Genomic DNA, 24,076 nt, shown 5'->3' on the forward strand with positions numbered 1-24,076 from the left:
ACTGTGAACAGGACTATAATAATAGTATGTAAGGAATGTTCTGTAGCATAGAAAGATGTAATGGTCATTTATTTCTCCAGGAAGAGCTGGTCAGGGAGAATAGATCATGTTTAGGCTGGACCCTGAAGTATAAATAGAAATTTACAAGATGGACAAGGTAGGGGCTATGACACACCTTTCATATTGAAGAATGAGTAGAGGGAAAAACAGAGCATCCCACCCTCTCACCCCAGAACTCCACTGCCCATAGAGGTCAACATATCAGTGCTGATAACGTTTTATTTCTCATTATAGGGCTCTTGAATTGGCTGTAAAATACAAAACACATGTTGACACAGTTCTTGCTTACCGTCAAAAATTTTTGGAGACATTTGGTAAACAGGAAACTAATAAACGATACCTGCAGTATGCAGAAGGTGTAAGTATTATGCAGTATTTGATAATAATTATATGCTTTATATGTTATTTGTCTCAATGAGACAAAATTGAATAACTTTCCTACCGTAATCTCTAAAAATAACTGCTTCTTGTCTTTCAATGTGCAGTTTTATTTTGACTATATAATTACATTACAGAATATTTTTCTGGACTCTTATAGCCATGTTTTGCTTAACTCAAGTCTGTTCTTACAGTTTCCAATTTATGTTAAGTTTGTGTCCTAACTGATATTTTTCGATAAACAACATAAAATGTGAGGATAAAGGCTTCTAACTCCTGAATTTTGCCTTCCACCAGCTGCCCTTTCTGTTCCAGGGGAATAAGCACAGAGGGCAGTGGCCAGAAGTTGGATACTTTGTCACTTTGCAGATTCTAGGGAGCCTGGTTGCACTTAAAGAGGTGCCTCGCCTGGGTAGACTTCACCACCTAGAACCAAAGAAAGCTGACCCTTTGCCTCTTAAGCTCCTACCAGAACCTAAGGTTTTGTCAATCCAGTTAGGAAAAAAGCCATTCTAGTACATACCAGCACACAAGGCGAGCCAGTGCCTAGAACAGAAATGATTGTGGCCACCTGCCCAGATACTTCTAGATTCAAATGGCAGAACTAGAGCTCACTTCTAGCCATGAGAGATCCAATTTGTAAACCCAAGACAGGGCTAACCTTTCTCCCAGCTCTGCAAACTAGTTGATTTCCTTATCCTTTTAGGCATTCATATATTCAAAATGTGTTTATAAGTACTCAGTCTGGATTAGGCACCATACTAGGTGTTGAATCAGACATGGCTTCTGTCTTCATGGAGCTTATAGACCACATAGGGGCTTTCCTGGTGGCTCAGATGGTAAAGAATCTGCCTGCAATGGAGGAGACCCAGGTTTGACCCCTGGGTTGGGAAGATCCCCCCGGAGAAGGGAATGGCTACCCACTCCAGTATTCTTGCCTGGAGAATCCCTTGGACAGAGGATCCTGGTGGGCTACAGTCCATGGGGTCGCAAAGAGTTGAACACGACTGAGCGACTAACACTTTCGCTTTTTTTCATAGACCCTGTGGGAGTGTTTCTCGGAATGTTCTGCTTCATTGTGGGGGTGGGTAAAATATATTAACCTGTCCTCTTTGGAAGAGGAAAGAGGATGTAGAGAGAGGTACCTACTAAATACATTATCCATTTGCTGTATGTAGAATATCGAGTGTCATGAGTCACATTTTTGGACTTCAGGACAGTTTTCAGGGTAATGAAGACTTTGGAGCTATTCTTAGTTCTGCAGTGTAACTTCATCATCTGGATCCAGGATAGACACAGTTGTGGGTTTCTTGGTAGAAAGGGACATATTTTATAGAAGCTTCACAATTTTTTTGTTTGATTCAGAAATGAATTGTTTGGGCTATTAGCCTTCCGTAAGAGCTCTGAGGGCTGTACTTTTTAATTCACAGAATATGACAGCAGCCACCACCACTATGGTGCGAAACATCCCAGAAAATCATTGGTCAGCTCATCTCTTTTGTCTGTTTTGAAAATATGACATTATGTTGAAAATGAGCACCCACTTTAAATTTCCTTTACTATATAATTTTGAAGCAAATTAATACTACTCTGCTTCCTCTTCATCATATTATTATCAATATTTTTTTCACTGTGTTCACATGCTTTTGAGGACATGGAAAATATAGTTTTTACCTCAAAGTTATATTTCAGATTCTGAAAACTTAAAACTCTTATCCTCTTTTTCATTATATACGTATTCAACTATCAATAACATGTTAATACTTCAATCATAAGAATAGTTGAAATGTTCAAAATGGGATAATCAGAACAACATGACTTTTCTTGGGTATTTTGTTTCCTTTTTTTGACTCCCTATGGCACCATGTTCTAGTTTCCAACTTGTCTTCATAAATGTAATTTGGAAGTTAACTAGAAATCATAAAACAGTATTTTAAGATGAAAATCTTAAATAAAAGCCGAAGAATTGATGGTTTGAACTGTGGTGTTGGAGAAGACTCTTGAGAGTCCCTTGGACTGCAAAGAGATCCAACCAGTCCATCCTAAAGGAGATCAGTCCTGGGTGTTCATTGGTAGGACTGATGTTGAAGCTGAAACTCCAATACTTTGGCCACCTGATGCAAAGAGCTGACTCATTTGAGAAGACCTTGATGCTGGGAAAGATTGAGGGCAGGAGGAGAAGGGGACGACAGAGGCTGAGATGGTTGGATGGCATCACCGACTCAATGGACATGGGTTTGGGTGGACTCTGGGAGTTGGTGATGGACAGGGAGGCCTGGTGTGCTGCTGTTCATGGGGTCGCAAAGAGTTGGACATGACTGAGTGACTGAACTGAACTGAACTGAACTAAGATGAAAATAATCTTTGACTTAAAATTTCTTAAACAAAATTGTAATTATAAAAACTTTTTATTTCAGAACTAAGAATTGAATAGAAAAAGATCATTTTTGTAAACCTTGAAAAATTTATTGTAGATAGCTGGTGAATTCAAATGGCTTCACAATGCATAACATAAAAGTTTATAAGAAGTGAAGCTTGACATACATTCATATTTATGAGCCCTGAAATGTTATTTGGGCCTTTCTAGTTTAAAATGTGCAAATCTGAGGTCTATGCAAGGTGTACTGTCTTCTGAGAACTCCATCAGAGTCATTATACCTGGTCTACAGTGGTGTTCAGCAAGTGTTTGTAAGATAATTCATTAGTCTGGCAAATAAAATCCACCTGAGGAATACATTCAGTTCACTGAATACATACTCTGTGCAAAAAGAAAAGTAGAAGAGCCAGGAAATGTTTAAACATTATGCTAGGAGAAAGAAAAAAGGAATGATAAATAGGAGAGAAAATAGTGAGAGATTAAGTGGTAGCTCATTTCCTGGATAATTAGTGTTCTCTCATTCATTCAGTATTTATTGAGTACCTCCTGCAGACAATGTATTCTTCTTGGTGGTTGGGATATAATAGCAAACCTGGCAGACACTGACCCTTTGAAATTTGTATTCACATAGAGGCCAAAAATAATTATATAGTTAATTGTTAATTTCATTTGTGATAATAGCTTTGAAGGTAGTGTGCATAGTGCTATAAGACTTTATGAATGTGGAGCCTGACCTAGAATGGGGGTATCAGTAAAGATTTTTCAAAGGAAAGCAAATGATGTTAGAGCTGGACTCTGAAGAATGGGTAGAAACCAATCAAGGGGACAGGGTGTGGGGATGGACACATTCCAGGATGGGGAAGGCTCTGAAGTGGTTAAGAGTAGCAAAGGGGAGGTTGACCTGAGAGTTTCATAGGGCACATTAGGTAAGTTGGATTTACCCTAAGATTAATGTAAAGATACTGAATGGAAGTGACATGATCACTCTTCCATTTAAAAAATCCCAATTTCTAAGTAGAAACAGAAACTTAGAATTTTTCACAAATTATCCTGTTTCCCTCCCCATTTGGAAATTATATACTTAGCATTTGTTTTAATTTCTTTAATTTATTTTTTCCACAAAATTATCTTGAGTAGGGTTTTTGTCAGTCAGTCAAAGGATATGATAATAAGAGCAAATGCATGGGGTCTTGAAAGAATGGTGAAGGAGTACAGAGGGGGTGCCTTGGGTTCTGAGTGACTGGAATATTGATGGGACCAGACATTGAAGAATCTTAATACTGTGCTAACAGATTTCATAATGAAGGCAATGCAAAGACTTGAAGGTTTGTAATCAAGAGAATGACTTGAAAGGTAGCTTCTTAGGTGGAAGATGGTTTGGAGGTGAGGGTGGTGACCAGGAGGCCAGTTACTATAATAGTTTCACCAGGAGATGGAAAGGGTAAGATTAATGTAAGAAAAAAAATCAGAAAAATTAATAAAACATTGTGGTTAGAGGTGGGAGGAGAGCAGTGAGGTAAGTCAAGGCGTTTGAGAACAACTTCAGCATTCGTACTGTGGGTGACTGGTGGAGGAACATGAGCATATATGAGTTGTGGACCTTTTTTAGTTTGAATACATGAAAATAGGCCATTTTTTGCATTAGAAGTCCCTGTGGGATAGACCCTATCTAGGTGGAGATGTCTAGTGGGCAGTTGGAAATATCAATGTGAACATCAAAGGGTGTTGATAAAGGAAGAATAAGGGCTAGATAAATAAATCTATGATCATGACAATTTAGGTATAGTTGAAGCTATGTGAGTTGATGAGATCTCTTAGGGAAAGTATGAAAAAGCTGGTTTGGAACCCCAGTGAATGCTAAAAGTGAAGAGGGTACCAAGGAGAAGGATATAGAAGAAAAAGAAAGAAAAAAGATTGAGGACATTTAGAAAGGAGAGCAGAAACCAGAAGGGAAGGATATACTGAGAGAGATTTTGAAGAGCTGGAATGGAATCAGCAAGGTCCAGGGGATGCTTCTACATCAAGGCCTTTTTCTTCTCTGTTAGGTGCTCTTCCCCAGATATACTCATTAATCTTCAGATTTTCACGTCATTAATTTTCAATTTTCTCAGGGAGGCCTTCTCTGATCACTCTATCTGAAGTTCAGCACTAATCCCCCCAACTCCCCCCTTGGTACTGTCTCCCTCCCTTGTTTCTTTAACTCTTACCACTATCATTTGTCTCTGTTTATGTCTCTATAAAGACAGTGATTTTTATCTTTTTATTCACTGCTAAATCCATGTACCTAGAGCAATCCTTGGCATAGAGCGAACATTAAATATTCGTTGAATGAGTAACTGAGTCATATAGAGAAGGTATATAGGATGAGGAATTAAAACACTTAATGGTGGCGTTAGTGAAGTTTCTGAAGTATGGTGGGAACACAGTTATATCACAGTGGTCTGGGAAGAGGATGAGAGTCGGGAATGAAAAGAAGAATGAAGGTAGTAGCTTGTGGGGAGACAGAATAGAGAAGGAAGGATGGAAGGAGCAGCCAGTGAAGAGAAGGAAATTGAAATATGTAGGTAATAATTGAAGGTTGATGTCCTAAAGGAGTCTGAGATAAGATCGGGGACTTGTGTGAAGATGCTGGCCTGAGACAGAAGGGAAAGAGATAGGCGTGGGTACAGATGTACCTACTTTTGTGAAAGGAAGGAAATTAAGTGAATTCTACCTAATGGTCACTATATTCTCTCTAAAGTAGGAAGCTGATTTTCAGTTGAGAGTAAGAGAAATGGGGTAGAGGATGGAGAGCCATTTGATATGATTTTGAAATTACTTCTATGTGAATAAAAAGAATTGACTGGCTCAGGACTAGAAAAAAGTGCCAAAGAGTATTAACACTTTCTGGAAGAGAAAAGGATGTGTTTTAACGTAGAAGTCACTTTACAGCTGTCATGAGTACATCCTTATCTGAAACCCACTATTAAAAATACTCTGTTCCAGAGACTAAATTATCAGAACATTGTTCTAAAACTGGACAGATGCCAGAGTGAAAGTGAAACATTTATTTTCAGTAGGATAGCTATCAACTGACACCCTCACTTGTACTATAACAAGTAACTAATATAGATGTCATCAGTCTACTTGATATACTTCTGGTGAAGCCAAGCAACAGTTGTTTAGTTTATCATTGATATATGGTTTTATTGTGACTGATTCAAGAAACATATGTAAGTCAATTTAAAGCTGGAAGAAGGACAAGGTATTCGTCAAGTTTTGTCTTTCTCTTTGAAATGTTTTCTTAGATGAATGTTCTGCCATTTAAAAAACATCAGGTTCTGGCCAGATTGAAAAATGAGCCTTTCAAATAACCTAACATTTGCTCTGCCTTTCATTGAGTTGTCACTTGCATCTTAGCACAGACATTCATCTTCTATGAGTAAGAAGGATTCTTTTAATTCATCTATTTTATATATTATAAACAAATATGTAGAATGATTATCTTAATAAAGGTGACCAATAATATCCACAAATTACTTCACAGAAATTAGAGAAAGGATTTTGGCATAAAAAAGAACCAAATATTCTTTCCGTTGCAATGGTGAATGGAATTGTTTCCTTAATTTCTCTTTCTGTTTTCTCATTATTAGTGTATAGGAATGCAATGGATTTCTGTGTTGATTTTATATCCTGCAACTTTACTATAGTCATTGATTAGTTCTAGTAATTTTCTGGTGGAGTCTTTAGGGTTTTCTATGTAGAGGATCATGTCATCTGCAAATAGTGAGAGTTTTACTTCTTCTTTTCCAATTTGGATTCCTTTTATTTCTTTTTCTGCTCTGATTGCTGTGGCCAAAATACTTAGGAATATATCTACCTAAAGAAACTAAAGACCTATACTATATATAGAAAACTATAAAACACTGGTGAAAGAAATCAAAGAGGACACTAATAGATGGAGAAATATACCATGTTCATGGATTGGAAGAATCAATATAGTGAAAATGAGTATACTACCCAAAGCAATTTATAGATTCAATGCAATCCCTATCAAGCTACCAACGGTATTCTTCACAGAGCTAGAACAAATAATTTCCCAATTTGTATGGAAATACAAAAAACCTCGAATAGTCAAAGCTATCTTGAGAAAGAAGAATGGAACTGGAGGAATCAACCTACCTGACTTCAGGCTCTACTACAAAGCCACAGTCATCAAGACAGTATGGTACTGGCACAAAGACAGAAATATAGATCAATGGAACAAAATAGAAAGCCCAGAGATAAACCCACGCACATATAGACACCTTATCTTTGACAAAGGAGGCAAGAATATACAGTGGATTAAAGACAATCTCTTTAACAAGTGGTGCTGGGAAATCTGGTCAACCACTTGTAAAAGAATGAAACTAGAACACTTTCTAACACCATACACAAAAATAAACTCAAAATGGATTAAAGATCTAAACGTAAGACCAGAAACTATAAAACTCCTAGAGGAGAACATAGGCAAAACACTCTCTGACATACATCACAGCAGGATCCTCTATGACCCACCTCCCAGAATATTGGAAATCAAAGCAAAAATAAACAAATGGGACCTAATTAACCTTAAAAGCTTCTGCACATCAAAGGAAACTATTAGCAAGGTGAACAGGCAGCCTTCAGAATGGGAGAAAATAATAGCAAATGAAGCAACTGACAAACAACTAATCTCAAAAATATACAAGCAACTCCTACAGCTCAACTCCAGAAAAATAAATGACCCAATCAAAAAATGGGCCAAAGAACTAAATAGACATTTCTCCAAAGAAGACATAGAGATGGCTAACAAACACATGAAAAGATGCTCAACATCACTCATTATCAGAGAAATGCAAATCAAAACCACTGTGAGATACCATTTCACACCAGTCAGAATGGCTGCGATCCAAAAGTCTACAAGCAATAAATGCTGGAGAGGGTGCGGAGAAAAAGGAACCCTCTTACACTGTTGGTGGGAATGCAAACTAGTACAGCCACTATGGAGAACAGTGTGGAGATTCCTTAAAAAACTGGAAATAGAACTGCCTTATGATCCAGCAGTCCCACTGCTGGGCATACACACTGAGGAAACCAGAAGGGAAAGAGACACGTGTACCCCAATGTTCATCGCAGCACTGTTTATAATAGCCAGGACATGGAAGCAACCTAGATGTCCATCAGCAGATGAATGGATAAGAAAGCTGTGGTACATATACACAATGGAGTACTACTCAGCCATTAAAAAGAACACATATGAATCAGTTCTAATGAGGTGGATGAAACTGGAGCCTATTATACAGAGTGAAGTAAGCCAGAAAGAAAAACACCAATACAGTATACTAACGCATATATATGGAATTTAGAAAGATGGTAACAATAACCCTGTGTACGAGACAGCAAAAGAGACACTGATGTATAGAACAGTCTTATGGACTCTGTTGGAGAGGGAGAGGGTGGGAAGATTTGGGAGAATGGCATTGAAACATGTGTAATATCATGTATGAAACGAGTTGCCAGTCCAGGTTCAATGCACAATACTGGATGCTTGGGGCTGGTGCACTGGGACGACCCAGAGGGATGGTGTGGGGAGGGAGGAGGGAGGAGGGTTCAGGATGGGGAGCATATGTATACCTGTGGCGGATTCGTTTTGATGTTTGGCAAAACTAATACAGTGTTTCAGGTTTAAAAATTAAAAAAAAAAAAAAAAAGAACCAAATACTTAATTCTACCTACTTCCAGCACAAAATAAAAGAGGCATAAAGTCTTGTGTTAAGGTTAAATTAGTCTCAGTTACTTAAGATAAATCTGTTCAAGCAGCATATATCACCACAATCTGCTTTAATACTGCTTATTCTACTCAGCTCCCCTATATGGAGGTGAAAACCTATTTACTTTTGGTTCAGTCTATGAGTTTGGGTTTATTTCAAAGTAAATCAGAGTTAAGTTTAAGCTGGGACCCCATTTTTTCCCATGTCTTGCCTGAGAGGACACACATTTCTAAGTTAGTGATCTCCAGACTTAAAAAAAAAAAATCTGAATGCTTTTTCCTAAAGAACTTGTTTGTAGGATTTAGGGTAGAGTCCACTCCTAACACCAAGTCTGTTGCTTTAGTGGGATATAGTGGAGGGGCAGGGCTGGATCTTGGTGGGGATCAGTGGTTGACCTGAAACAGATATAAATATTATCACTTTACAGTTATTCTTTTTAGTTGTCTTTCAACCTTGTTCTCCCACTGTTTCATCTAATATCTTTTCATCATTGTCTTACCACCAAGTCTTCATATTATTTTAAGAGTTGTTGCAAAGGACCCCCTTTGCAGAGTATGCTCTGGTGAAGCAGATGCTCCCCTATCTTTCTTCATAGCTAGGTTCCTGATGGAAACCTCAGTATAAGAGTGCTGAAGTGTTGATGCACTTGAAACATGGCCTGATGGCCAGGGCTCTGTCCATTTCCCTCTTGTTTGGAGGAGAGCAATCCACCTTACCTGCCCTTCCCACCTTGTACCTGAGCAGAATCCTAGGGTCCCATAGTTGAGATGTACTTTTCATAAATAACTACAACTAGATTTTGGTCTTTTGCATCACAGTGAAAGTCTTTGCTTTTTATGGTGATAATTGTTCTAGTAGGAATTATTTAATGCTATGTCATTTGCGAGGGAACATTATTTCTTCTTAACTTTTCTTTCCCACTGTCTTTCGCTAATGTTTTGGAAGTCATACATTCTATTTTTGTTTACTCTTAGCTACTTTGGATTAAATAAAAAGGTCTTATACTATATATGTGCATTTCTTCTTTTCTTCTACCACAGCTCCAAATAGACTGGGAGAAAATCAAAGCCAAAATTGAGATGGAAATTACTAAAGAGCGAGAGCGGTCATCTGGCAGCCAGCCCACCAAGAGTACTGGTCTAAAGCACTAAATGTCATGATTACCTTTAAGAAGTTTTACCTTTTGAAACTGAGTCTGATTAATCAAGGATAAGCATGTTTTCATTGCTAAAGAAAAAGGCAGAATCTCCAAGTATAAGCACTTGCTGTGTATTTAATACCAAAAGTACATTCAGAAAGACTGAACACAAAATAATTGCTGTAATTTCATCTTTTATCTTTTTAGCACAATAATTATCAAATGTTCCTATATACTTATGATACATCCATGTCGTATGCTTACATCCTAGTTTTCTGTCCATTATTTTATCCCTGAATCTTCAGTATGAACAAATATTAATGCTAATAATAAAACACTGGACTCTTTAAAATTTATGTTATCATTCATTTCTATTTGAGCTCTAAATTGTAAAGTGCTCCAAAAGTTTATTTACACAACAAAAAAATGAAGATGGATTTATGAAAATATATAATAATATGTATACTTGTATATGTTCGTAGCAACATTATTCACAAAACTAAAGTGGTGGGCAAAAAAAGATATACATCAGCAGATGAATGGATAAACAAAATATGGTGTATACACAAAGTGGAATATTATACAGCCTTTGAAAAGAATGAAATTCTGATACATGGATGAATCTTGAAAATACCATGCTAAGTGAAAGAAGTCAGACACAACAGGTCAAATATTGTAGAATCCCACTTACATGAGGTGTAAAAATAGACAAGTTCATTGAGACAGAAGGGAGAACAGTTAGTTGCCAGGGACTGTTGGGAGGGAAAATTGAGGAGCTATTATTTCATAAGTTTAGAATTCCTGTCTGGCTTGAATGAGTTCTGGAAAGTGATAGTCGTGATGGTTGCCCAACATTGTGAATATACTTAATGCCAAAATGGTAAATTTTATTATATCTATTTTATTATAATTATAGAAATATATCTAGAACAGGCAAGAAATATTTTTCTCATTCCTCTTCTGACTTGAGAATGTTTAGGCACTAGACTCTGGAGTCTGAATTTTGTGAAAATCTCCTTGAATTATCAACCCATTTGACTAGCTTTCATTCAGTATGTCCCCAAATTATTATTACCACAAAAGCTTTTTAACATAGCACAAATAATCCTTAGAAATTCTTCCATGAAACCATTTTTGGAAATGGTACTTTATAGAGTGAGCATGTGCATGTACATGGGAAAGTGATGCCCTCTCTCACCCTCATTTTAATGAATATGTTTAGTTTTTTTAAATGAAAATGTTCCTGTCTTTTCAACATATTCCTTTTCCTTGCTGAAATGTTGTAATGTTCTGTTCTTCATCCAGATGCTGGGTACAATGGTGTGTTAAATTTGTGAAATATGATTAAGTGGTTTACTTGTAAGTTGTACTTAAATACATTTATTTTGTTTTCTTATATTACAATAAAAAGTTTAAAAAGAAAGCTGGTCAGAAGGGTAAATTTTATGTTTATTTTACTATAATTTTAAAAGTCAAAAAATATAATGAAATATTTCTGCATTCTAACAACAATTCTCTGATAGCCAACTTGATGCCCTGACATTCAGTTCAGTTGATAATACCCAGAGTTAATGTGCTCAGTTGCTCAGTCGCATCTCACTCTTCATAACCCCATGGACTGTAGCCCACCAGGTTCTTCTGTCCATGGAATTTTCCAGACAAGAATATTGGAGTGGGTTGCCACTGCCACTTCCTACTCCAGGGGATCTTCACGACCCAGGGATCGAACCCACATCTCTTGTGTCTCCTGTACTGGCAGGCAGATTCTTTACCATTAGTGCCACCTGGTAAGCCCAGAGTTAGTGTAGGTCTCACAAATTAAAGGGCAAGATCCTCAGCTAGATTACTCTTCAGTTGCCAGTCTGCTAGTGAGGACCCTAGGATACTCATACCCCTCTGACTTGGCTGAAAATTTGGGGATTCCTACCACCCCCCTTCAGGTTTGATAATTGACCAGAATGACTCACTGGACTCACTGAAACATTTTCTGTTACAATTTTACTATAAAAGATACAATTTAGGAACAGCCAAATGGAAGAGATGCATAGAGTGAGGCCTGGGAGGAAGGAGAGGTGTCAGGAGAAATGGAGACACAGAGCTTCCACACCCTCTCCTCATAGAACCCAGGCATGTCCATCATCCTCCAGCACATCAGTATGTTCACCAACCAGGAAGCTCCCCTAGGTCTTGCTGTCCTGAATTTTGTATCAGAGTTTTATTATGTAGGCACCGTTGATTGAACTCAGCCTCTAGCCCCTTTCCTCTCTCTGGAGGTCAGGTGGTTAAAAGTTTTAGCCCTCTGATCATGTGTTTTTTCTGGTGACCAGCCCTTATCCTAACGCTTTTTAGTCATGCCCCTCCCCCAACACACACACACACACACATACACACACACACCTACACTTTCATTAGCACTAACAAAGATACTCCTTTCATTCAGGAAGTTTCAAAGGTTTTGGAAGCTCTATACCAGTACCCCTCTCCAAGCCTGGATACATCCTTTATTACATCTTAGGCCACTCCCTGGTCTTTGATCATGGGATCTTTTATAGCAAAAGGGACCTGACAGCAACATTTGGAGGAATCAATGTGGGGTAAGGATAGGAAGCTCTTAAACTCAATGTCCCAATACATTTGATTATCAACACTGGCATTATCTTTCCAATAACGCCAGTATTCTAGCACATAACATTATGGTAATGTAACCTGAAAAATAAGAGTCAAAGATACACATTTACTGGAGTCCTATCCAGTCAGTCTGATAGTCAGCCCAACCATCATCATATTGTATGACAGGATGTCTGGGGGCTTCCATTTGATCTTGTCAGGAAACAGAAGTGGTGTCAGAAATAGATGACTTCATGCTCTCAGGCATTTGGTATAATTGGGCTTGAGAGTCAATATTATTTCTTGCTTTTAGCTTTCTTCCAAGCATTATCGTTGGACTTCTCTCATTGCATAACTCAGTTACTCATTCATTTACCCTTCATTACGTACTATTTCTCCTCTCTGTACCCAAACCTTTTCACCTTAGAAGGGACATTAGGTTTGGCCACTGTGCTGATCTAGATCATTGGCAGCACTAGGAGTCTAGCAAGTGCCTCCCACTCTGTCCACTCTCATCCATGTAGGAAAGGGTTACATAGGTAAAGAGTTAGTGGGCTATCTCTACCAATAGGCAATGTAACTGTTCAATGTTAGCCCAAATACTGCCGCATGGAGTGAAAGCACAACCCACCCCATCAGGTCCTTAGGAACTCAGACATAAAGATTTTAAAACAGCTATGGTTTGCTGCCCAGGAATCATCCCTGCTTCCTGCAATGCATTAGTAGTTGTAGTTTTGGTCCAGGGACCACTGCATCAAGTATGAAAGAGAAAGTTACCATATGATATCCCTGATAGCTCAGTTGGTAAAGAAATCACCCACAATGCTGGAGACGTGGGTTCAATTCCTGGGTCAGGAAGATCCGCTGGAGAAGGGATAGGTTACCTACTCCAATATTCTTAGGCTTCCCTGGTGGCTCAGCTGGTAAAGAATTCACCTGCAATGTGGGAGACCTGGGTTCAATCCCTGGGTTGGGAAGATCCTCTGAAGAAAGGAAAGGCTACTCACTCCAGTATTCTTGGGCTTCCCTGGTGGCTCAGCTGGTAAAGAATTTGCCTGCAATGTGAGAGAGCCAGGTTTGATCCCTCGGTTGGGAAGATCACCTGGAGAAGGGAAAGGCTACCCACTCCAGTATTCTGGCCTGGAGAATTCCACGGACAGTATAGTCCATCGGGTCACAAAGAGTCGGACAAGACTGAGCTATGAAGAAAGCTAGTGGAGGTGTTGAACTTCCAGTTGAGCTATTTCACATCCTAAAAGATGATGCTGTGAAAGTGCTGCACTCTATATGCCAGCAAATTTGGAAAACTCAGCAGTGGCCACAGGACTAGAAAAGGTCAGTTTTCATTCCAATCCCAAATTGGAATGAGCAATGGATTGGGATTGAGCAATGCCAAAGAATGCTCAAACTACTGCACAATTGCACTCATCTCACACGCTAGCAAAGTAATGCACAAAGTTCTCCAAGCCAGGCTTCAACAATACATGAACCGTGAACTTCAGATGTTCAAGCTGATTTTAGAAAAGGCAGAGGAACCAGAGATCAAATTGCCAACATCCACTGGATCATGGAAAAAGCAAGAGAGTTCCAGGAAAATATCTATTTCTGCTTTATTGACTATGCCAAAGCCTTTGACTGTGTGGACCACAACAAACTGTGGAAAACTCTTAAAGAGAAAGGAATACCAGACCACCAAATCTGCCTCTTGAGAAATCTGTATGCAGGTCAGGAAATGACAATTAGAACTGGACATGGAGCAACAGACTGGTTCCAAATAGGAAAAGGAGTACATCAAGGCTGTATATTGTCACCCTGCTTATTTAATTTCTATGCAGAGTACATCATGAGAAACTCTGGGCCGGATGAAGCACAATATGGGATTAAGAGTGCCTGGAGAAATATCAATAACCTCAGATATGCAGATGACACCACATTTAAGGCAGAAAGTGAAGAAGAACTAAAGAGCCTCTTGATGAAAGTGAAAGAGGAGAGTGAAAAAGTTGGCTTAAAGCTCAACATTCAGAAAACTAAGATCATGGCATCTGGTCCCATCACTTCATGGCAAATACATGGGGAAACAGTGGAAACAGTGACAGACTTTATTTTGGGGGGCTCCAAAATCACTGCAGATGGTGATTGCAGCCATGAAATTAAAAGACACTTGCTCCTTGGAAGAAAAGTTATGACCAACCTAGACAGCATATTAAAAAGTAGAGACATTACTTTGCCAACAAAGGTCCATCTAGTCAAAGCTATGGCTTTTCCAGTGGTCATATATGAATGTGAGAGTTGGACTATAAACAAAACTGAGTACTGAAGAATTGATGCTTTTGAACTGTGGTGTTGGAGAAGACTTGAGAGTCCCTTGGACTGCAAGGAGAATCAACCAGTCCATCCTAAAGGAAATCAGCCCTGAATGAAGGACTGATGTTGAAACTGAAACTCCAATACTCTGGCCACCTGATGTGAAGGACTGTCTCATTTGAAAAGACCCCGATGTTGGGAAAGATTGAAGGCGGGAGGAGAAGGGGATGACAGAGGATGAGATGGTTGGATGGCATCACCAACTCAATGGACATGAATCTGAGTAAACTCTAGGAGTTGATGAGGGTCAGGGAGGCCTCGAATGCTACAGTCCATGGGCTCGCAAAGAATCGGACACAACTGAGTGACTGAACTGAACTGAGCGACTTTCACTTCACTTCACTTCATCACTTATATATGGAATCTAAATATGACACTGCTGCTGCTAAGTCACTTCAGTCGTGTCTGACTCTGTGCGACCCCACAGACAGCAGCCCACCAGGCTCCCCCGTCCCTGGGATTCTCCAGGCAAGAACACTGGAGTGGGTTGTCATTTCCTTCTCCAATGCATGAAAGTGAAAAGGGAAAGTGAAGTCGCTCAGTCGTGTCCGACCCTCAGCGACGCCATGGACTGCAGCCTTCCAGGCTCCCCCATCCATGGGATTTTCCCGGCAAGAGTACTGGAGTGGGGTGCCACTGCCTTCTCCAAATATGACACAGATGCACCCTATCTATGAAACAGAAACAGACTTGCAGACATAGAGAACAGACTTGTGGTTGCCAAGGGGGAGGGGAGAGGGTCAAAGTGGGAGTTTAGGGTTAGTGAATGAAAACTGGTATATATATAATGGATAAACAACAAGGTCTTACTTATAAGACAGGGAACTATATTCAATATCCTGTGATAAACCATGATAGAGAAGAATATGATAAAGAATGTATATATACCATCTCACACTGGGATGACCCAGAGGGATGGTATGGGGAGGGAGGTGGGAGGGGGGTTCAGGATGGGGAACACGTGTACATCCGTGGCGGATGCATGTTGATGTATGGCAGTGAATGGCAAAACCAATACAATATTGTAAAGTAATTAGCCTCCAATTAAAATAATAAATTTATATTTTTTAAAATGTGTATATATATATATATATATATATAAAACAATCACTGTGGTATAGCAGTAATTATTGCAATACACCACATTGTAATTCAGTTATACTTCAATAAAATACTTTTTACTAAGTTAAATGATGTGGGAAAGAAAAAAAGTGTAATTGTCACACTGGTATCCTTGTCCTCACACTTAGAATAGCAGAGGAATTTATCAAGTGAGGATACTCCTTAGCCCTGTTCATGTTGCATATGAGCACACATCCGTGAGGGCATATAAGCCAGTCCTTCGTGCCTTCATCTCCCCCTATTCTATTTGTTTTTAAAAATTTTGTAAAGTTTAAAAATAAAATAAAATAAAAAATTTATTTATTTGGCTGTGCCTGGTCTTCGTTGTGGCATATGGGATCTTTAGTTGCAGTGTGTGGGATCTAGTTCCCCAACCAAGGATCAAACTGGGCCCTCTGCATTGGGAGTGCGGAGTCTTAGCCACTGAACCACCAGGGAAGTCCCTCTTCCCCCTTTTAGACAACCAATGTTTTGATTGCCCAATCTAATTCTTTACCAGCTGTTACTGAAGAAGAAATCTCTCTGCCTGTTGTTGGACATGATGGCCTGTAAATAGTGTTCCTTGGTCTAAAGAAATGTGACGCGGTGGTCCAGGTGGGTGCAGTATATTCTTTGAGTTCTTTGCAGTACTCTGAGCACATGCATCTGCCCTGGGTAAGTAAAGCCCAGTCCAGGGTCAGAGTCATTCCTGTGAGGACCCAGTTGTTTTCTATCCCCCAGGGCTACAGGCATCAGCCTGACTTGCCATCTCTGTGCAAGGACTCCTCCTAGGGACTCTGCCTTGGAGCCGGCTGTAATCTCTGTCTCTTGTTGGCAGACAGAGCAGTTCTTGTTGGTGTTTTGTGCCTCAGAGGATATCAGAGGAATCCATATGGTTTCAGCCCATCTCTGCATTGCTGCAGGTCCCCCCCCCCCCATAACAGTATCCACCCATTTCACAAACCCAAGTGGTTCCCTCAAGTGAGCACACTAGGGTGTCTGCTTGTTGATTCTAATCACCTTCCAATGCAAGAATGAGATTCCTCTGATGGGCATTCACATGGCCTACTTTAATCCATCCCCTCAAATTCCCATAATGATTTCCACAGGACCATGACCTGTAAGGGCCCCCCTTTAATAAGCCAGTCTTCCATTGCCCTTCTTCCTGACCATGTGGCCAGGTCATTGGCCACTGACTATGAGTAGGTAAAGATCCAAACAAGGATAAACAGCCTGCAGAGCAGTTTACCAAGCTGATATGTTTTTACCGTTTCCCATCAGAGTGGTAGCTTTCCAACAGAATGTTGTCTGTTCATGTTGAAACTACCATCCATACACTAAGCACCTATTTGTTGGTCAGTTGAGAGCTGTTTATAGGGCACCACCCAAATGATGATAGAATTCAGCAGCTCCTCACATGGTTCCAAAGTCAGTCCTAGGGGAAGAGAGACTACCTACTCATGGATACACTATATTCCCCAGTGGCATATTCCTGTATGTTGTGCTGTGCTTAGTCGTTCAGTTGTGTCTGACTCTTTGTGACCCCATGGTCTGTAGCCTGCCAGGCTCCTCTGTCCATGAGGATTCTCCAGGCAAGCATACTAGAGTGGGTTGCCATGTCCTCCTCCAGGGGATCTTCCCAACCCAGGGCTCGAACCCAGGTCTCCCACATTGCAGGCAGATTCTTTACCATCTGAGCCACCAAGGAAGCCCAAGAATACTGGAATGGGTAGTCTGTCTCTTCTCCAGGAGTAATTCCTGACCCAGGAATCAAACCAGGGTCTTCTGCATTGCAGGCAGATTCTTTACCAGTTGAGCTACCAGGGAAGCCCATATTCCTGTACAAACCATGCCTGTTTTATTATAGAACTCTTCTGGACACTGCTTTCCTGATTAGAGCATTTCTCTGACATCTTGGGTATTTCAAGTTTCAAGATTATTTTGTGCCTTTCGGTCATAGGGGCATTTCCAGTTAATATCTGGTAGCAGGTTAGTAATTGCCCCTCAAATGGAACTTTGCTAGTCCACAATTCCAACAGTCATCACTGGGAGGCGCTTACAGGCTTTTTCCTTAAACCACAGATACACTCCACACATGGCTATTATGCAGAGGATTTGTCCAGATGAGCACTCCAGCTTCTACAAAGTGTGGGCGTGGGCAATCATATTCATTCCCACTCAGCATATCAAATGAACAGGATTTAAAAGAGGGATTTACATGTCTTCTGTTTTATACTACAAGAATGCTTAAACTACCGCACAATTGCACTCATCTCACACGCTAGTAAAGTAATGCTCAAAATCCTCCAAGCCAGCTTCAGCAATACGTGAACCGTGAACTTCCAGATGTTCAAGCTAGTTTTAGAAAAGGCAGAGGAACCAGAGATCAAATTGCCAACATCCGCTGGATCATGGAAAAAACAAGCGAGTTCCAGAAAAATATCTATTTCTGCTTTATTGACTACGCCAAAGCCTTTGTGTGGATCACAATAAACTGTGGAAAATTCTGAAAGAGATAGGAATACCAGACCACCTGACCTGCCTCTTAAGAAATCTGTATGCAGGTCAGGAAGCAACAGTTAGAACTGGACATGGAACAACAGACTGGTTCCAAATAGGAAAAGAAGTACGTCAAGGCTGTATATTGTCACCCTGCTTACTTAACATATGCAGAGTACATCATGAGAAATGCTGGGCTGAAAGAAGCACAAGCTGGAATCAAGATTGTTGGTAGAAATATTAATAACCTCAGATATGCAGATAACATTACCCTTATGGCAGAAAGTGAAGAAGAACTAAAGAGCCTCTTGATGAAAGTGAAAGAGGAGAGTGAAAAAGTTGGCTTAAAGCTGAACATTCAGAAAACGAAGATCATGGCATTTGGTCCCATCACTTCATGGGAAATAGATGGGGAAACAGTGGAAACAGTGGCTGACTTTATTTTTCTGGGCTCCAAAATCACTGCAGATGGTGATTGCAGCCATGAAATTAAAAGACACTTGCTCCTTGGAAGAAAAGTTATGACCAACCTAGACAGCATATTAAAAAGCAGAGATATTACTTTGTCAACAAAGGTCCATCTCTTCAAGGCTATGGTTTTTCCAGTGGTCATGTATGGATGTGAGAGTTGAACTATAAAGAAAGCTGAGCACTGAAGAATTGATGCTTTTGAACTGTGGTGTTGGAGAAGACTCTTGAGAGTCTCTTGGACTGCAAGGAGATCCAACTGGTCCATCCTAAAGGAGATCAGTCGTGGGTGTTCATTGGAAGGACTGATGTTGAAGCTGAAACTCCAATACTTTGGCCACCTGATGCGAAGAGCTGACTCATTTGAAAAGACCCTGATGCTGGGAAAGATTGAGGGCAGGAGGAGAAGGGGACAACAGAGGATGAGATGGTTAGATGGCATCACCAACTCAAAGGACATGGGTTTGGGTGGACTCTGGGAGTTGGTGATGGACAGGGAGGCCTGGTGTGCTGCGGTTCACGGGTTGCAAATAGTCAGACATGACTGAGCAACTGAACTGAACTGAGGGGAAATATTCCCCAACCAGAGATGATACCCATCCTCATAATACATTCAGATAGAAAAGTCATAACCACTTCATATAATCTTGTTCACCTCAATTCTATCTACTATTACATTTCTGTATCCTCTCCATATACCCTGCCTCCCATTAGAACCTCACGGACAGATTTTAGTACAGATTTAGCACAAGGCTCTGGGGTCAAAGTGTCCCTGAAACCCCCACAGTTTCTAACCTTTTTACTCACATGCATAAGACTTCTGGTTCCCAGAGAAGGGCTGAGCCAAGGGCCTGAGGCCCTTTTATCAACCTTTCTCTTGATTAATCCCCCTATTGTAGGGTTGGCCAAAAAGTTCATTCATGGTTTCTGTATCATCCTGAACGAACTTTTTGGCCACCAATACTTCAGATATTTTCAAGAAGAGTTCCTCATTGTAACCTTTGCCTTCCAGTTTTAAAAATTCCTCTAAATTGGGACAAAGCAGACTCTGGGGGGGCCTTTCATGTTGGATGTGTAGCAGGAGCCCCCCGCCCCCAGAATTCAGTAGTGCTGTATTAAAACTTTTGTTTCAATTCCATCAATGTCCATTTTATTTATCCTATTTCTTAATAGCTGTCCAAAGATGTTCACCCCACTGGAGCAAGTCCCTCAATTCGCCCTTCTGTCTCTCCCCCTTTCTTTAATGTTTTTGGCATTTTAAGACCCACATGAGGAAGCTGAGGACACAAATCTCATAAGGCTTCTCAGACTGTTGTTCAATTCTGCAGGAGAAAGATGAAATGGGATGTCCATGGAAAAGGGGCCCCCTTAATCATAGCACTTACCATGAACTGGGTGGATGAACAGCCCCATCAGCACAAAGCCAGTCCCACAAAGTTTGCTTGCGAAGCATTTCAGCTGCTTTATCTGGGGTATTCCACTTGGCATTGATATGGGAAACTGGAAAGGCCTTCTCAGGATAAATACACTTTATAGCAGCATTTATGTAGTCCATTGGGCTGGCTGTTCCCTTGGGAATAACGTGCTGTGAGTCTGGCATATCTAGCCATCTATGACTGTCCTATACCAAGCTGTGGGTCCTGTGTCCACCTGAAGGTGCTCGTCCACTCTGTAGTATTCAAAACCGAAGATTCTGCCCTTGAATTTATCACTGTCACAACCCATTTCAGTAAAGCTTCTGCAGGGAGCCAGTGAAAACGATCCACAAAGTGAGACAGCTGCTTCACACTGGACCTTCTCTTTTCAATAGTTTCTTGGTTTTGTGTCTTCCCTTCCCCCACATGGACTACCTTCTGGGTAACCAGAGGTCTTGAAGGCCCTTTCCATTGTCCCAGCGTAATTTTTCCTTTGGGGGCAGGTTTGAGGCTAGTGGCCATAGCCCTGAACTTGGTTCTCAATCAAGATCCACCTCAGCATTCTCTTTTACTCTGATGGTAGCAGTTACAGATAGCAATGGGATTGTATATTTGGTATATTTCTTGTTATTTTGCCTTTCCTTAAGTATCCACATGTCTAGCATTAAATGCTAGAATGTAATCAAACAGAGATTAAGTAAAATGTATAATGTGCTAGAGGATTAAATTAGAATTTTATACCCATGATAGTAGAATCCACAGCCAGTTTTCCAGTGTTTGTTTCTCTTGCCTTTCAATATCTACCATTAACACTGTATTAATTTCTCTTAGTTTTCTGTGTCTTTTAATCCAAAATATGTTTATGGGGATGGTTTCCGATTCACCTTTTTACAGGGTACTTTTAGTGCTGCTTCTGTTGAAGGAGCATCCTTCTGTAAACCTTGCTTTTCCTCCTGTAGGCTGGCAGAGGACAGTAGAGCCGCCAACAGACAAAACTACTGTTTGGGCATGGCTGAGGACGGCGGTGATCGTATAGCATCCTGGGCGTTTCACAACCATGAGGCAGGAGCTGGGGCTCTGCACCAGGTGTTTCTTGTTTCCTCTTCTTTTCTGGAGAGGGATGAAGGAGACATTCGTGAGAGGCACATTCTTGTGGGGAGGTCATCACCGCCGGACTCTGTGTTTTCAATGTAAATGAAAATACACACAAGATGCACGCCTGCTACCTGTTCTGATTAGCTATCTGTGTCACAAGAACGGAATCTTAAAAAGGATTATATTAATGGATTCAGGGCTAGAATAAATTTGTCCTTGACTTAAGAGGAGATACTAAACAGTATTTTCAATGAAACTAAAATTTTTATCTTTTAAGTCTAGTGACATTATTCGGTCAAAATTGTTAGAGAAATAGTTATAAGTTAAAAATCATAATTAAGTCAACAAAATTCCTCCTTTGTAGGGCTTGTCTTCCCAGAATAAAATCTTTTTTCCTCGTTCTTGATGACTACCTGCATTTCAAATGGCAAAATTCATTTATTAAACAAACCAAAATCTTGAGCACTTACAGTGGCCTGGACACTGTTCTAGGTACCAGAGGCCTTGTAGCGAGTAAGAAATATTCCTGCCCTCTGGTGAAGCTGACATTTAAATGGGAAGGAGACAGACCATAAGCAAACATACATAGTATTTTAGATATAAATGAGTAGAACAAAGCACAAAGGAGATAAAGATGATGGCAGCAATGTGATTTTCAGTAGCGTATATGAGAAGCTGTCTCTGAAAAGGTACCATTTGCACAGAACGCAGATACTCCAAGGAAGAGATGCTCAATTTCAACTTCTGCTAAATAGCATACAGGAAAACCACCAAATAAAATTCCTACTAAATGAGCTTATGTCATCCTTGTTTAACCCAATTTAAAATGTTCTCATCAACAAAAGTAATTCTACATGTTTTGACATTAATAGTCACCATCATACAGAACACGGCTTACCTGTGAATAGAATTTATTTACATAATCATAATAATGGAACACTGAATATTTATCTAATCAAATTATAATTTTCAAGTCGACAATTCCATATCTGAAACCCTTGGGCCAAATGTTTCAGAATTCAAATTTGTTTAAGAAAAACAGTGGGTATTCAAAAAATTTTTGGTAATACAGCTCATAGATCATTTATTACAGAATAACCCCAGAAGGGTCTAAGCTAACACTTCCTAATGAAACATATTAACAATTTCTGCAGTGCAGCACGGGGATATTTACATTAAGCAATATGAATAAAGATTAGAAGTAGTTTCTCACCAGGTTTTGCTGCCAAATGAGTTCAGTTTGGGTCAATTATGAAAACATTTTTGGCTTTAGAACTGTGGAATGGGATTATAGATTTGTTTTGGAGGAATTGGTATGCATATGTTGGATGGGGTTAAATGGAAGGGTGAAAAAGAACTAAATCTTCATGTTTCATAGTGGAAAGGCAATAGATAAGGTCCCCCAAACCCCCCAAATCAGGAAATAATAAACATTTTATCTAGTGATATGGCAGTAAATACTAAAAGAGCCAGACAAAAGAGCTGAAAGTGGTTGCTTTGCGGGGAGAGAGATTGAGAAGGAGTCTAGTCTCACTGTTTTTCACAAGTCTCACAGGATGATTTGCTTACTTAAATATGTGTGTATGACTTTAATAAGAGCAAAAATTAACTCTTAAAAAGTGGCTGAGTGGAAGAAAATATGCAAACTACATATCTGACAAAGGACTTGCACTAGAATATATAAAGAACTGTCAAGTTTGAACAGTAAAAAACAGTCCAATTAGAACACGAGTAAGAGACATGAACAGACATTTACCAAAGAGAATGTGCAGATGGCAAATTATTCACATGAAAATATGTTCGAAATCTTAGCCAATAGGGAAATGCAAATTGAAGCTACAACAATCAGAATAGCTAAAATTAAAACTGGTGATAACACCAAATGTTGGCAAGGATGAAAAGAAACTGGATCACTCATATATTGCCCATGTGTGTATGTGCTCCTCAGTCCTGTCTGACTCTTTGCAACCCCATGCACTGTAGCCTGCCAGGCTCCTCTGTCTGTGGGATTTTTCCAGGCAAGAATAATGGAGTGGGCTACCACTTTCTACTCCAGGACATCTTCTCAACCCAGGGATTGAACACATGTCTCTTGCATCTCCTGCACTGGCAGGCAGATTCTGTAATATAAAAATGGCACAGCCACTAATGAAAGGAGTATGGCAGTTTCTTGCAAAACTAAATGTGCATGTAATCGTACAACCCAGCAATTGCACTCTTGGGTATTTATCCCAGAAAAATGAAAACGTATGTTCATGTAAAAAGCTGCACACAAATGTTCACAGGACCTCAATTCATAATAGCCAAGAACGGGGACTTCCTGGTGGCCCAGTGGTTAAGACTCTGCCCTTCCACTGCAGCGGGTACAGGTTCCATCCTTGGTCAGGAAACTAAGGAAAAAAACAAACAAAAGCCAAGATCTGAAAACAACTCAAACATGCTTCAGTGGGTTAATGGGTTAGCAAATTGTGGTACATTTATATCATGGAATGATTTTGTTGTTAAAAGTATTGCTACGCACAACTTGAATAGATCTCTAAGGAATTGTGCTGAGTGAAAAAACAATCTGAAAAGATTATATATTGTATGCTTCCATTTATATAACATTCTTTAAATAACAAAATACAGATGGAGAACAGATTAGGGGATGTCAGGGGTTAAGGATTAGTGAGAGGGAGCATGTGGATGTGGTTACGTGTATTAGTTTCTCAGTCATGTCCAATTCTTTGCGACCCTATGGACTATAGCCTGCCAGGCTCCTCTGTCCATGGGGTTTCCCAGGCAAGAATACTGGAGTGGGTTG

The 24,076-nt window shown here is 39.9% G+C and overlaps 2 protein-coding genes across 5 annotated transcripts in view; one reads left to right on the plus strand and one right to left on the minus strand.

Annotated features, from left to right (window-relative positions):
• The window catches only part of IFT80 (intraflagellar transport 80), a 131,008-nt gene extending 119,861 nt beyond the window's left edge, over nucleotides 1-11,147 (plus strand). For 3 of the 4 annotated variants that reach the window (XM_055569214.1, XM_055569213.1, XM_055569217.1), the window contains 2 exons: nucleotides 295-418; nucleotides 9,627-11,147. In XM_055569214.1, the coding sequence (XP_055425189.1) occupies nucleotides 295-418; nucleotides 9,627-9,737 (235 nt within the window). In that variant the 3' untranslated portion in view covers nucleotides 9,738-11,147. The remainder of the gene's footprint in view (nucleotides 1-294; nucleotides 419-9,626) is intronic. The other variant, XM_055569216.1, reaches the window with a different exon arrangement.
• Nucleotides 1-24,076, minus strand: part of SMC4 (structural maintenance of chromosomes 4) — a 242,496-nt gene that overhangs the window by 152,070 nt on the left and 66,350 nt on the right. The gene's annotated exons all lie outside the window — the stretch shown is intronic.

Source organism: Bubalus kerabau, chromosome 2, assembly GCF_029407905.1.
Source record: "Bubalus kerabau isolate K-KA32 ecotype Philippines breed swamp buffalo chromosome 2, PCC_UOA_SB_1v2, whole genome shotgun sequence".
NCBI classification, from domain to species: Eukaryota; Metazoa; Chordata; class Mammalia; order Artiodactyla; family Bovidae; genus Bubalus; species Bubalus kerabau.